The 15,302-nt window shown below is 47.4% G+C and overlaps 1 protein-coding gene across 10 annotated transcripts in view; it reads right to left on the reverse strand.

The window, feature by feature from the left end:
* Nucleotides 1-15,302, reverse strand: part of rbfox1 (RNA binding fox-1 homolog 1) — a 743,628-nt gene that overhangs the window by 31,993 nt on the left and 696,333 nt on the right. For all 10 annotated transcript variants that reach the window (XM_078417598.1, XM_078417591.1, XM_078417588.1 and 7 more), the window contains 3 exons: nt 15,031-15,163; nt 9,024-9,063; nt 391-455 (listed from right to left, as the gene is read on the reverse strand). In XM_078417598.1, coding sequence (XP_078273724.1) covers nt 391-455; nt 9,024-9,063; nt 15,031-15,163 — 238 coding nt within the window. The remainder of the gene's footprint in view (nt 1-390; nt 456-9,023; nt 9,064-15,030; nt 15,164-15,302) is intronic.

Here is a 15,302-nt window from a genome sequence, read left to right on the forward strand (position 1 = left end):
CTGGTCACATCTGCTAAACGTGCAACATAGTGGTGCACCTGGTCTGTTCTCAATTTCTGAAAGTTGCCTTGAAATTCAGTGTAGCCCCCTTGAACTAGCGGAGGTGTGTTGGGAGTGGTGGGGCAGATATCAGTGGGAAGATGCCATAAACCGCTCCAGGGTGGGGCAGTCATACCACTGAAGTACAGCGGCAATCACACATTCACAGCTCAGTTACTTGTTTGGATGATAAATAACCATCGTGCGGTTTGTTGAGATCAGATGGTGCATGCGATGCCACATCGTAGGTGGGCCTTCCTCGCGGCGCCAGGCGGCACATTCCCCTGAGCCCGCTCACGCCTTAATCCCATAAACAACAAGACCGTCAGGGGGTCGGGGCTGTGTTCTTACCTGTCGCTGTAGGCTGCCGCGGTGGCGGTGGCAGGCTGGGCATACCTGTACGCAGCATATCCACCCTGCAAAAGAAGAGGTCAGCTCAGTCCACCTGCAAGCTCACACCACCCACGCTCAATATCCTCAACACTTATGGAAGCAGGTCAGGGTTTACACCTCCAATGGTCACCTCACATTCTATACACCCACCAACTGAAGACGCAACACTTTTAAAAAATGTGCTGCAAGATAGATATAATTTCCAATGCTATATTGTTCTCCAATTTATCATGTCAACTTACATGCGGAGGAAGAAACTGCAGGTGCTGGTTTAAACCGAAGATAGACACAAAATGCTGGAGTAACTCAGCGGGTCAGGCAGCATCTCTGGAGAGAAGGGATGAGTGACGTTTCGGGTCGAGACCCTTCTTCACGTGGGTCAAGTCCTTTCTTCGGGTCGAGACCCTTTCTTCAGAAGAGTCTTGACCCGAAACTTTACCCATTCCTTCTCTCCAGAGGATGCTACCTGTCCCACTGAGTTACTCCAGCATTTGGTGTCTACCATCAACTTACACGCCAGCTCTGGCCCACAGACCTGATGATATTTTGCGTGTGGTGAAACAACTCAACAATATCTCATAAGATGACAGGTTTAACATTTGAAAGGGAGCAGAATCCTAGTTTAATCATCCATAAATGATGGGACTTGGGTTTTCTCAGGAAACAATGTGAGTGCTGATGGTTAAAATTCTAACGTACACATTGTGGAGATAAATCGGAGGATCCAAAGGTAAACTCCATGGACGATGTACTGAGGCACTGCCCTGGTACACCATTACACTGAATCATTCAATGTTACTGTGCTACTTAACACATGGGAACTCCTTTCTTGGTCAGATCATTAATGGAGAACACTAAGCAAGTTGCAGAAGACAAATTCAATGCTAGCGTTAACATCACAAGGACTGGACAGAGATGCAATGCTGAGGCAGTATAAGGCGTTGGTCAAGCCGCATTTGGAGTAACGGTGAGCAGATTTGTGCCCCAAATCTGAGGAAGGATGTGCTGGCTCTGGAGAAGGTCCAGAGGAGGTTTACAAGAACCATCCCAGGAATGAGTGGGTTAACATATGATGTGCGTTTGTCAGCACTGGGCCTGTACTCGCTGGAGTTTAGAAGGATGAGGGGGGATCTCATTGAAGCTTACAGAATAATGAAAGGCCTGGATAGAGTGGATGTGGAGAGGATGTTTCCACTGGTGGGAGAGTCTGGGACCGGAGGTCACAGCCTCAGAATTAAAGGGCACTCTTTTAGAAAGGAGGTGAGAAGGAATTTCTTTAGTCAGAGGGTATTTAATCTGTTGAACTCATTGCCACAGAGGGCTGTGGAGGCCAAGTCAGTGGATATTTTTAAGGCAGAGATAGACAATTCTTGATTAAAACGGGTGTCAAGGGTAATGGGGAGAAGGCAGGAAAGTGGGATTAGGAGGCAGAGGTCAGCCATGATTGAATCGATGGGTCGAATGGCTTAATTCTACTCCTATAACTGGTGAACTTGTGAACCTTTTCAATGGATATTTTTAAGGCAGAGATAGATATATTCTTAATTAGTGCAGGTGTCAGGGGTTATGGGGAGAAGGCAGGAGAATGGGGTTGAGAGGGAAAGATAAATCAGCCATGATTTATCAGCCATGGGCGGCACGGTAGCGCAGCGGTAGAGTTGCTGCTTTACAGCGAATGCAGCGCCGGAGACTCAGGTTCGATCCTGACTACGGGTGCTGCACTGTAAGGAGTTTGTACGTTCTCCCCGTGACCTGCGTGGGTTTTCTCCGAGATCTTCGGTTTCCTCCCACACTCCAAAGACGTACAGGTATGTAGGTTAATTGGCTGGGTAAATGTAAAAATTGTCCCTAGTGGGTGTAGGATAGTGTTAATGTACGGGGATTGCTGGGCGGCACGGACTTGGAGGGCCGAAAAGGCCTGTTTCCGGCTGTATATATATGATATGATATGATATGATTGAATGGCAGAGTAGACTCGATGGACCGGACGGTCTAATTCTGTTCCTCTTCCTTATGACCTTTTCCACCAGAGTAACGAAATGCCTATTTTAATGGCATTCTAAATCATCACACCTTGTTGTATCCTTGACTTATTTTGTTCAGCCCAAGCCTGGAACAGTTATAAAATGTAACTTGATGACAACCCTTCAAACTGAAATGATGTTTTGGATTTTGAATCTTTTGTATGGCTTGTCACATGAAAACAACATTCAAAAAAGAGAATTAAATCATTATTTTTTCTCTCTGTTGTGCTGCAGGAAGTAAGAATGTCATTGTTCTATCTGGGACACACGACAATAATACACTCTGGACTCTTAAAACTAAGCTACTAATTTTAATTTGTGTCTACTGATTGGGGAGATATGATCATATCCCTCATTACAGTTCAATTTAAGAATACAAACGTTGTCTTTATTCAACAATAGCTTGCTGTTTAATGCAACAAAATAATAGCCACCTGCTAAATAAGTGTTGAAAATACTGAAAAGTCAAATATAATCTTCTCAAGATAACCCTTACTTATTAATCTTTTTGCATTTGTTGGTTCTGTTATTAAAACGAATTATCTGGAAGTATGCAAGTTGGAATTAAGTCAGTGCAAATTATTTTAATTAAATTAGCTCTTGCTAATTTTGAAAGTTTGGATAATTATGGATCTTCAATTAACTAACGGGACAAACAAATGCACATTCAGAATGAACCGTGGGCAGTGAAACATTGAATGTCAAACTGTGAAGAAGGCTGAGCATTTCTGCTCAATGGGCCAGAATGTTCTATCAAGCGTTTCTAAATTATTTCAGCATGCCAATTAACACAGAGAATCCAGTCTCCGTAGATTAAGCAAACACCAATTAAAACCTGGCTCAGATGTTGGCCATCCCACCATCCCGGGGGACTGCCTCCTCACACCGTCTACTCTTTCAAATGCAGTGGAGAGAAAAATAAAAGATTTAAAAAGTCCTGAGATCGCAAAGCATTCGGCCAAGGTTTCCCTCCTCGACATCAACGTACATTCACTGTAATATTTTGCCACCATTCACCCCGAGCCCTGGTTGTTTTAACAAAACCCAAATTCTCCCCAAAAGGGCACCAATGGTTCATTGAGTATCAACCCTGTTTTCGTCGGATAAAGCCTCCTCCATTTCACAAGTGGTAAACACATCGGGCAGCATTGCACATCCATTGCAACAGTCACACTCTTCATCCAACACCCCCTATCTGAGTGACCTCACTGCCAAACACAGATTCTCCACATACTATTCTATAATGAAACAGAAATAATGTTTTGAATGTAAAAAGAATGAGTAATCCATGAAGCCAATAAGCCATTCCTCTTGGGGATCTTATCGAAACGTATAAGATTATTAAGGGGTTGGACACGTTAGAGGCAGGAAACATGTTCCCAATGTTGTGGGAGTCCAGAACCAGGGGCCACAGTTTAAGAATAAGGGGTAGGCCATTTAGAACTGAGATGAGGAAAAACCTTTTATCATATCATATCATATATCTACAGCCGGAAACAGGCCTTTTCGGCCCTCCATGTCCGTGCCGCCCAGTGATCCCCGTACATTAACACTATCCTACACCCACTAGGGACAATTTTTACATTTACCCAGCCAATTAACCTACATACCTGTACGTCTTTGGAGTGTGGGAGGAAACCGAAGATCTCGGAGAAAACCCACGCAGGTCACGGGGAGAACGTACAAACTCCTTACAGTGCAGCACCCGTAGTCAGGATCGAACCTGTGTCTCCGGCGCTGCATTCGCTGTAAAGCAGCAACTTGTGAATCTGTGGAATTCTCTGCCTCAGAAGGCAGTGGAGGCCAATTCTCTGAATGCATTCAAGAGAGAGCTAGATAGAGCTCTTAAGGATAGCGGAGTCAGGGGGTATGGGGAGAAGGCAGGAACGGGGTACTGATTGAGAATGATCAGCCATGATCACATTGAATGGTGGTGCTGGCTCGAAGGGCCGAATGGCCTCCTCCTGCACCTATTGTCTATTGTCTATTGTCTCTTCAACTCTGCCTTTGATTCTGAAACATTCAAAGTCTAAAATCCATACAATTTAAGTATCACCTAATCATCAAAAAAAACCAAAAAACCCCATAGGTAGTCTTTTGAGTTATGGGGATAGATTTTCGTGCTGTCTCAAGTTGAAAGTGCTTCTTCCTTTATTAACATTATACGCAGCCTAATATTATATAGACTTGAGAAGATGAATTGTAATGGCTTAGAAGCCGGAATGTAATTTATATTTCCTAATGTTTTCTAATGCATTTTTTATATTTGCATCAATTAAATTTAATCAATTTAAACTTGGAGGCTAAGTCCTAATTTTGCTAGTTCAGCAGAAAAATCCAATGAAGCTACTTCCATGGGGAAATTGTAATGTACCTATTTCTCAACGTGATGTAAAATGCTCTTTTTGTTTCTCTACGCAGTCCTGCGTAAAATATATTTCTCTTTCATATGTTTCGAAATTTGTTCATGTCAGAGACAGAAGAAATGATGTCATCTTCATCTGAAAAAGGGTGTACCGTTTGATCTGGACTTTGGATGAAGAATAAATAATAAAAATTAAAACAAATATTGGAGACGGAACAGAAGTGTATGATTCTAAAGATCCCTCTGATTGTCGGAGACAGAACATAGTAAATGATTCTAAAGACCCCTCTGATTCACAATTAACAAATCTCCATTTTATTTTCTTATCAACAAACGATAACATCCCAAATAGCAGATAATTTAGGAATCAGAGAATGGGAAATACTAAATTATGTGATATTTTACATCTTTCTTAATGATTCACGTTTACTGTCTAACTAGAGTGATGGAGCTGTAAACAGGCCCTTCGGCCCAGTTTGTCCGTACTAGGCTAGTCCCATTGGCCTTCTTCTGAGTTATAGACAACAATGTCGATAGCCTGAAATCATAGAGACATGAAGTCATGCAGCACAGACACAGGCCCTTCGGCCCAACTTGCCCACGCCAACCAACATGCCCCATCTACACTAGTCCCACCTGCCTGCGTTTGGTTCATACCCCTCTAAACCTTTCCTATCTATGTACCCGTCCAAATGTCTCTTAAATGTGGTGGTAGTCCCTGCCTCAACTACCTCCTCTGGCAGCTCGTTCCATACACCCACAACCTTTGTGTGAAAAAATTGTCCCACATGTTCTTATGAAATGTTTCCCCTCTTACCATGAACTCATGTCCTCTGGTTCTTGACTCCCCTGCTCTGGGTAAAAGACTCTGTTCATTCACCCTATCTATTTCCATCATGATTTTGTACACCTCTGTCAGATCACCCCTCATCCTCCTGCGCTCCAAGGAATAGAGTCCCAGCCTGCCCAACCTCTCCCTGTAGTTCAGGCCCTGGAGACCTGGCTGTGAACACCAGGTGTTGGGATCGGGGACGTGAAGATGGTCAGGGATTGTCAGTGGGGTTTTGTGGGCATGGTCTATCCTGAGCTCTGTCACTGTGTGGATCCCTTCTCTGGGCTTCGATGCTGACTGGACCATCAATTACAGCAGCCTTCCCAATCAGTTCATGGAAGGTTCACAGGTTGTAGGAGTAGAATTAGGCCATTCGGCCCATCGAGTCCACTCCGCCATTCAATCATGGCCGATCTCAGCTGCCTAACCCCATTCTCCTGCCTTCTCCCAATAACCCTTGACACCTGTACTAATCAATAACTTGCATATGAGAAGAACTGCAGATGCTGGTTTAAACCAAAGGTAGACACAAAATGCTTCAATAACTCAGCAGGACAGGCAGCATCTCTGGAGAAAAGGAATGCGTGACTTTTCGTGTCCAGACTCTTCTTCAGACTGATGTAGAAGGGTCTCAACCTGAAACGTCACCCATTCTTTCTCTCCAGAGATGCTGCCTGTCCCGCTGAGTTACTCCAGCATTCTGTGTCAATCTAATCAAGAACTTGTGCATCTCAACCTTAAAAATATCCACTGACTTGGCCTCCACAGCCCTCTGTGGCAATGAGTTCCACAGATTAACTACCCTCTGACTAAAGAAGTTCCTGCTCACATGTAGGAAAAAAAACTGCAGATGCTGGTTTAAATCGAAGGTAGACACAAAATGCCGGAGTAACTCAGCAGGTCAGGCGGCACCCAAGGAGTGGGTGACGTTTCGGGTTCGAGACCCTTCTGAAGAAACGTCACCCATTCCTTCTCACCTGAGATGCTGCCTGCCCCGCTGAGTTACTCCAGCATTTTGTGTCTAAGTTCCTCATCACCTCCTTTTTAAAAGAGTTCCCTTTAAGGGTGCCCACAGAAGGTGCCGGGGGGGGGGGGGGGGGGGGAACGTGGAGCAAGGAACGTGGACAGCACACGTGCCCAGCACACGTGCCCAGCACACGTGCCCCTGTGTGTCCCACTCGGGAAGTCCTGGCCAATGGGTGGGTACGGGAGACCCTGCCACAGAGTCGCTGCCCACCGAGTCAAATGAGAACCGGGAGATTATCATAGAAACATAGGAACATCGAAAACAGGCGCTGGAGTTGGCCTTTCAGCTCATCAAGCCAGCACCGCCATTCATAGAAACATAGAAACATAGGTGCAGGAGTAGGCCATTTGGCCCTTCGAGCCAGCACCGCCATTCAATGTAATCATGGCTGATCATTCACAATCAGTAACCCGTGCCTGCCTTCTCCCCATATCATAGAAACAGAAACATAGAAAATAGGTGCAGGAGTAGGCCATTCGGCCCTTCGAGCCTGCACCGCCATTCAATATGATCATGGCTGATCATCCAGTTCAGTATCCTGTACCTGCCTTCTCTCCATACCCCCTGATCCCTTTAGCCACAAGGGCCACATCTAACTCCCTCTTAAATATAGCCAATGAACTGGCCTCAACTACCTTCTGTGGCAGAGAATTCCACAGATTCACCACTCTCTGTGTGAAAAAAAACTTTCTCATCTCGGTCCTCTTATCCTTAAACTGTGACCCCTTGTTCTGGACTTCCTTTGATTCCACTAGCCCCTAGAGCTCTATCTAACTCTCTCTTAAATCCATCCAGTGAATTGGCCTCCACTGCCCTCTGTGGCAGAGAATTCCACAGATTCACAACTCTCTGGGTGAAAATGTTTTTCCTCATCTCAGTCCTAAATGGCCGACCCCTTATTCTTAAACTGTGTGGCCCCTGGTTCTGGACTCCCCCAAGAGCGGGAACATTTTTCCTGCATCTAGCCTGTCCAATCCCTCAAGAATTTTATATGTTTCTATAAGATCCCCTCTCATCTTTCTTATCGTCTGGGAATTAAAATACAAAAACTAAAATTAAAACTCACTAAATGTAACTTTGAGTCTTTGATTTGACTTTGAGTTCCTGATGCCTGATGGCTGCCCCACTAGCTCGATGTAGCTCAGACTCATCCCATTGCTCGCAATGTGTGCAGAAAGCCAAGACTGTGAGAGGCAGCAAAGCCACATAACAGCAAAGCAAGCTGTGTTAGGTCATGGAGAAAAGGAACAGGCAACATTACGCATTAAGACTCCAGTCTGAAGAAGGGTCTCAGCACGAAACGTCACCTATCCATGTTCTCCACAGATGCTACCTGACCCGCTGAGTTACTCCAGCACTCTGTGAAATGTCACCTATCCATGTTCTCCACAGATGCTGCCTGACCCGCTGAGTTACTCCAGCACTCTGTGAAACGTCACCTAACCATGTTCTCCACAGATGCTGCCTGACCCGCTGAGTTACTCCAGCACCCTGTGTCTATCTGTGGTGTAAACCAGCATCTGCAGTTCCCTCCTGCACTGAATAATAATACTCTGTTCTCCAAGTGCCCACCTGTAGTTTGGTTTAATTGACAGGTGCAGCATGGCAACAGGCCCTTCGTCCCACCAAGTCCACGCTGACCATCAATCACCCCTTCACCATGAGTTCCATGTTATCCCACTTTCTCATGCACTTCCCACACAGTAGGGGGCAATTTACAAAGGGCCGATTAACCTACAAACCCACACAACTTTGGGATGTGGGGGGAAACTGGAGGAAACCCAAGGCAGTCACAGGGAGAACGTACAAACTCCACGCAGACAGCAGCTGAGGTCAGGATTGAACCCGGGTCTCTGACGCTGTGAGGCAGCAGCTCTACCCGCTGCGCCACCATGCCGCCGTTTCTCTTTGTAACAAAGAACACTGTAGATTGTACACAACGCCTTCTGAGACATACGATCTCTTGGTTCTTGATTCCTCTGCTCTGGGTGAAAGACTGTTGGCACTCACCCTATCCATTCCCATCATGATTTTACACACCTCTATAAGACCACCCCTCAGCCTCCTGCGCTCCAAGGAATCCAGTCCTCGCCTGCCCCAACCTCTCCCTGTATCCCAGGCCCCTCGAGTCCCAGCAAAGTCCTGGTCAATCCTCTCTCCACCCTTTCCAGTCTCGCAGTTTGGAAAATGTATGTGGAAATGAGCACTATATTTTTGGGAATAACGTACACTGTGTACAAAGCTTTCTGAAAAGCATTAGCACAAGATGAACACAGTGGATGGGCGTAAGAAGAATGGCTTTGGAAATGAGACACAAACAGTTTGTGCATCACAAGTACTTACGTAAATGTCTGCACCATAAAATCCATCCTGGTAAACAACACTGCAGAGATTCACACACAAAAAGAAACATTGCTGTTAGTGCATTTTCACCGAGCGTTAGCTCACAGATCAGCTCACTGTGGGAGTGGAGATGGCGACATTCACGTTTCAGACCGGCAACACATTTTTTCAAAGAGCAGATATTTACTTGATAAAGGCAGGAACATTAATGATAAAGTATCACATCTTTTGGAAACCAACAAACAAATTGCTGGACACGTACACAATGACACCAAGATACAAACAACATGTGAAACATAGAAACATAGAAAATAGGAGGAGGCCATTTGGCCCTTCAAGCCAGCACCGCCATTCATTGTGATCATGGCTGATCATCCACAATCAGTAACCCGTGCCTGCCTTCTCCCCATATCCCTTGATTCCACTAGCCCCTAGAGCTCTATCTAATTCTATTTTAAATCCATCCAGTGAATTGGCCTCAACTACCTTCTGTGGCAGAGAATTCCACAAATTCACAACTCTCTGGGTGAAAAAGTTTTATTCTCACCTCAGTTTTAAATGGCCTCCCCTTTATTCTTAGACTGTGGCCCCTGGTTCTGGAATTGGTGTTCGTTTACTTCTTAATATGATATATATGTTGCCCTGTCAATTGATTCTGGGATTATATCACATGGTGTACAAAATCACAAGAGGAATAGATCGGGTGGATGCACAGAGTCTCTTGCCCAGAGTAGGGGAATCGAGGACCAGAGTACATGGGTTTAAGGTGAGGGGGGAAAGATTTAATATAAACCTGAGGGGTACCTTTTTCACACAAAGGGGGTGGTGGGTGTGTGGAACAAGCTGCCGGAGGAGGTAGTTGAGATCAGTGCTTTTGCAATGTTTAAGAGACATTTTCACAGGTACATGGATAGGACGGTTTTGGAGGGATATGGGCCAAATGCAGGCAGGTGGGACTAGTGTAGATGAAGCGTGTGGGCAAGTTGGGCTGAAGATGGGCTGTTTCCATGCTGTAAGACTCTATGAGTCTATGAGAACTACTTGTGTAGGGGGCTTTTGAAATGAATGCCAAAAAAAAACCACTTGCTGGTTAAACATTGAATGCAGCCTCGCTGAAACTTTTGAAAAGGAATTGCCTCTTTTAATGGACCAGAGGTGGTGTTGGCAATAATGTCCACAATTCTCCCCTTCCTCCCCCACATCTCTGTCCCACTGTATCCCTCCCTCTGCCTTTACATTTCACTCCTTTTGTCCTTATCTGATACCCTGCTGTCTCATTTTCACCTCAAGACATTCTCACTCACTCCACCCATTTACAAATCACTCCCCTTGCTTGTATCCACCTATCACTTGTTGTCGGAAGAAACTGCTGATGCTGCTTTAAAGCAAAGATAGACACAAAATGTTGGAGTAACTCAGCGGGACATGCATCATCTCTGGAGAGAGAACGATGGGTGCCATTTCTGGGTCGAGACCTCTTCTTCATACTCAAGAGTCTGAAGAAGGGTCTCGACCCGAAGCTTCTCCCATTCCTTCTCTCCAGAGATGCTGCTTGCCCCGCTGAGTTACTCCAGCTTTTTGTGTCCGTCTTCCACCTATTACTTGCCAGGTTTTCTCTCACCCCCACCTCCATTTTCCAAGCTTTCTCCCCCCTACTTCCCATCAGTCTGAAGAAGGGTCCCGACCCAAAGCATCACCAGTCCGTTCCCTTCACAACGTTCTGTGTTCTGGCCAACCACACTTAGGGATAGATGGAAGTGGATAAGATCGCCCTTCAGTCCCCCTGCACTCCCAGGAACAGAGACCTAGACTGCCCAACCTCTCCCTGTCGCTGAGACCCTCAAGTCTTGGCAACAAACTTCATGCAGGGGTTAAAAAATGACACAAATATATTCTTCCTGCCAAACGGAATGACCCGTGTGTGGATTGTGCCCCCAGCTAGAGTGGTGAGATGACTTAAGAAATAATTAAGAAATAATTAAGAAATAATTAAGAAATAATTAAGAAACTTAATAATAATTAAGAAATAAGGCAGATTACTATCTGAATGGTGTCAAGTTAGGAAAAGGGGACGTACAATGAGATCTGGGTGTCCTAGTGCATCAGTCACCGAAAGGAAGCATGCAGGAACAGCAGGCAGTGAAGAAAGCCAATGGAATGTTGGCCTTCATAACAAGAGGAGTTGAGTATAGGAGCAAAGAGGTCCTTCTGCAGTTGTACAGGGCCCTAGTGAGGCCGCACCTGGAGTACTGTGTGCAGTTTTGGTCTCCAAATTTGAGAAAGCATATTCTTGCTATTAAGGGCGTGCAGCGTAGGTTTACTAGGTTGATTCCCGGAATGGCGGGACTGTCATATGTTGAAAGACTGGAACGACTAGGCTTGTATACAGTGGAATTTAGAAGGATGAGAGGAGATCTTATCAAAACGTATAAGATTATTAAGGGGTTGGACACGTTAGAGGCAGGAAACATGTTCCCAATGTTGGGGGAGTCCAGAACCAGAGGCCACAGTTTAAGAATAAGGGGTAGGCCATTTAGAACGGAGATGAGGAAAAACCTTTTCAGTCAGAGAGTTGTAAATCTGTGGAATTCAGTGCCTCAGAAGGCAGTGGAGGCCAATTCTCTGAATGCAATCAAGAGAGAGCTAGATAGAGCTCTTAAGGATAGCGGAGTCAGGGGGTATGGGGAGAAGGCAGGAACGGGGTACTGATTGAGAATGATCAGCCATGATCACAATGAATGGCGGTGCTGGCTCGAAGGGGCCGAACGGCCTCCTCCTGCACCTATTTTCTGTTTTCTATGAACATATTGGATTTGAGTCAAGTGGAAAATAAAAAATTTGCCATTTCAAATCCATCTTCAAGCCTGGATATTAATAGAAGGGCAGTGGGGTGGTTGGAGGGTGTTTCGAGCTGAGGGTTTTATTGGGATGAATGCCGGCTGTGGTTCCAAAAGAGAGTTAGTGCAGAAAATAAACCAGGTAACATGTAAACGTTGTATCTCTGCCACAGAGGGCAGTGGAGGCCGATTCATTGGATGAATTTAAAAGAGAATTAGATAGATCTCCAGGGGCTAGTGGAATGAAGGGATATGGGGAGAAGGCAGGCACGGGTTACTGATTGTGGATGATCAGCCATGATCACAATGAATGGCGGTGCTGGCTCGAAGGGCCAAATGGCCTCCTCCTGCACCTATTTTCTATGTTTCTATGTCTATGTTTCTATGTATCGTCTGTGAGCCCGGAACAGAGATAGGACTTGAGGGGCCTGAGCTACAGGGAGTGGTTCAGCAGGCTAGGACCTTATTCCTTGGAGCACAGGTGGATTAGGGGGTCATCTTACAGAGGTGTATAAGATCATGAGAGGAATAGATCGGGTGCATTGGGATAGAACAAACTATTCAACTTAGCAAATGCTGCCTTAAATACGGACAGCTCTCATAGAGTCATAGAGTGATGCAGTGTGGAAACAGGCCCTTTGACCCCACCTGCCCACACTGACCAACATGTCCCAGCTATACTACTCCCACCTGCTTGATTTGGCCCATATCCCTCTAAACCTGTCCTGTCCATGTACCTGTCTAACTGTTTCTTAAAAGTTGCGATAGTCCCTCCTCCGGCAGTTTGTTCCATACACCCAGCACCCTATGTGCGAAGAAGTTTCCCCTCAGATTCCTATTAAATCTTTCCCCTTCACCTTAAACCCGTGTCCTCTGGTCCTTGATTACTCTGGGCAAGATACTCTGTGCATCTACTGAATCTATTCCTCCCATAATTTTATACACCTCTATAAGACCACCCCTCATCCTCCTGCGCTCCAAGGAATAGAGTCCCAGCCTGCTCAGCCTCTCCCTATAGCTCACACCCTCTAGTCCTGGCAACATCCTCGTAAATCTCTGAACCCTTTCCAGCTTGACAACATCTTTCCTATAACATGGTGCCCAGAACTGAACATGATACTCTAAATGCAGTCTCACCAACGTCTTATACAACTGCAACATAACCTCCCAAATTCTATACTCAATACTCTGACTGATGAAGGCCAAAGTGGCAAAAGCAATCATGAGGTTAAGAACAGCCGGGGTGGTGAATCTGTGGAACTCATTGTCACATGTGGCAGTGGAGGCCAAGTCAGTGGGTATTTTTAAAGCGGAGATTGATAGGTTCTTGATTAATAAAGGTGCCAGGGGTTATGGGGAGAATGGGGTTGTGAGGGAGAGATAGATCAGCCATGATTGAATGGCGAAGTGGACTCGATGGGCCGAATGGCCTAATCCTGCACCTACGCCCAATGGTTCATTGCTCTGTGAATTGGTCTCCTTTTCTTGGTGTGTAACTTCAACAAGACAAAACTTTGGATCAAAAAATAAATCTCTTTGATGAACAACCTCACAAGATTGTCAGCAAGAAGGGTTTTAGGACTTGCACTTGGCAGAAGAAAAGTTTGTTGATATTCTTGATGGTGGAGATAAGTTTAGCGAAGGATATGAAGAGTTTTTATTCCTTTCTTGAACTCTGCCCAACCTCCTCAAGAGGCACAAAATGCTGGAGTAACTCAGCGGGACGGGCAACATCTCTGGGGAGAAGGAAAGGGCAACGTTTTGGATCGTGACTCAAGAAGGGTCTCGCTGAGTTACTCCAGCGTTTTGCGTCTATCTTCGGTGTAAACCAGCACCTGCAGTTCCTTGCTACACTCGAGGCCGGTGCCTGCAATCACCAAGAGGAATACTGTACACACTGGATCCTTGTTGGGTGTTGTACAGAGTTCAGTGTCCGGCAGGTATTGTGTGCCGGCACGACTTGTGAAAGAAACAATGAAACTTGATTAGTGTGACTCTGCCACCATGCGTTAGCTAGGCCGGCACGGTGGCGCAGCGGTAGAGTTGCTGCCTCACAGCGCCAGAGACCCGGGTTCCATCCTGACCCCAGATGCTGGCTGTACGGAGTTTGTACCTTCTCCCCATGACCTGTGTGAGTTTTCTTCAGCTCTTCCGGCTCCCCCCCCCCCACTCCAAACACAGGTGTGTAGGTTAATTGGCTTGGTCTATGTGTAAATTGTCCCTAGTGTTTGTAGGGCAGTGTTAGTGTGCGGGGATCGCTGGTCGGCGCGGACCCGGTGGGCCGAAGGGCCTGTTTCTGCGCTGTATCTCTAAACTATACTAGACTAAACTAAACTAAATTAAACAAAACTAAACTAAACAAAACAAAACTAAACTAAACTAAACTATCTACCTTACACTAAACTACACTAAGCTAAAGCCCATGGGTGAGGTTTACCACAAGGTGCATGGTGTTAGATGGTCTCACACTCCACCAGTCTTCATGCCAAGCCCAGCCCAGCCCAGCCCAAGCCCAGGCCCAGCCCAGCCCCAGCCCCGCCCCAGCCCAGCCCAGCCCCAGCCCAAGCCCAGCCCCGCCCCAGCCCATTCCCAGCCCAGCCCAGCCCAAGCCCATGCCAAGCCCAGCCCAGCCCATGCCCAGCCCAAGCCCAGCCCAGCCCAGCCCCAGCCCCAGCCCATCCCAGCCCCGCCCCAGCCCCAGCCCATGCCCAGCCCAGCCCAAGCCCATGCCAAGCCCAGCCCAGCCCATGCCCAGCCCAGCCCAGCCCAAGCCCAGCCCAGCCCCGCCCCAGCCCCAGTCCCAGCCCAGCCCCAGCCCCAGCCCCAGTCCCAGCCCAGCCCAGCCCATCCCAGCCCATGCCCAGCCCAGCCCAGCCCAAGCCCATGCCAAGCCCAGCCCAGCCCCAGTCCCAGCCCAGCCCCAGCCCATGCCCAGCCCAGCCCAGCCCATGCCCAGCCCAGCCCAGCCCAAGCCCATGCCCAGCCCAGCCCAGCCCATGCCCAGCCCAGCCCCAGCCCCAGCCCAAGCCCAGCCCAGCCCCATGCCCAACCCAGCCCATGCCAGCCCCGCCCCAGCCCCAGTCCCAGCCCAGCCCCAGTCCCAGCCCAGCCCCAGCCCAGCCCCAACAGCCGCCCAACTCGAAGTGTGTGTGTGCCCGGACTGGACTCACCCGCCGTAGGCTGGTATGGGAGGGGGCGGTGCGGCGGCTCTGAACGTGTTGTAAACGGTACGTCCTCGACCCCTCAGGTGAGCCCCTCGGTAGGCGACGGCAGCCGTGGCAGCTGGGTAGGGGAAGCCGGGAACTGGGGAGAGAGACAGAGCGACAGAGATAAGGCATGGCCAAGCCTGACTGTGAGAGTCCTCCCGATGAAACAACCGTCTTTGCCTCCACTCTGCGTGAGAGTGGAGTCACCCACCGAGAACACGAGGAGTTTCCTGGGC

The sequence above is a fragment of the Rhinoraja longicauda genome, chromosome 21 (assembly GCF_053455715.1).
Source record: "Rhinoraja longicauda isolate Sanriku21f chromosome 21, sRhiLon1.1, whole genome shotgun sequence".
In the NCBI taxonomy this organism is placed as follows: domain Eukaryota; kingdom Metazoa; phylum Chordata; class Chondrichthyes; order Rajiformes; family Arhynchobatidae; genus Rhinoraja; species Rhinoraja longicauda.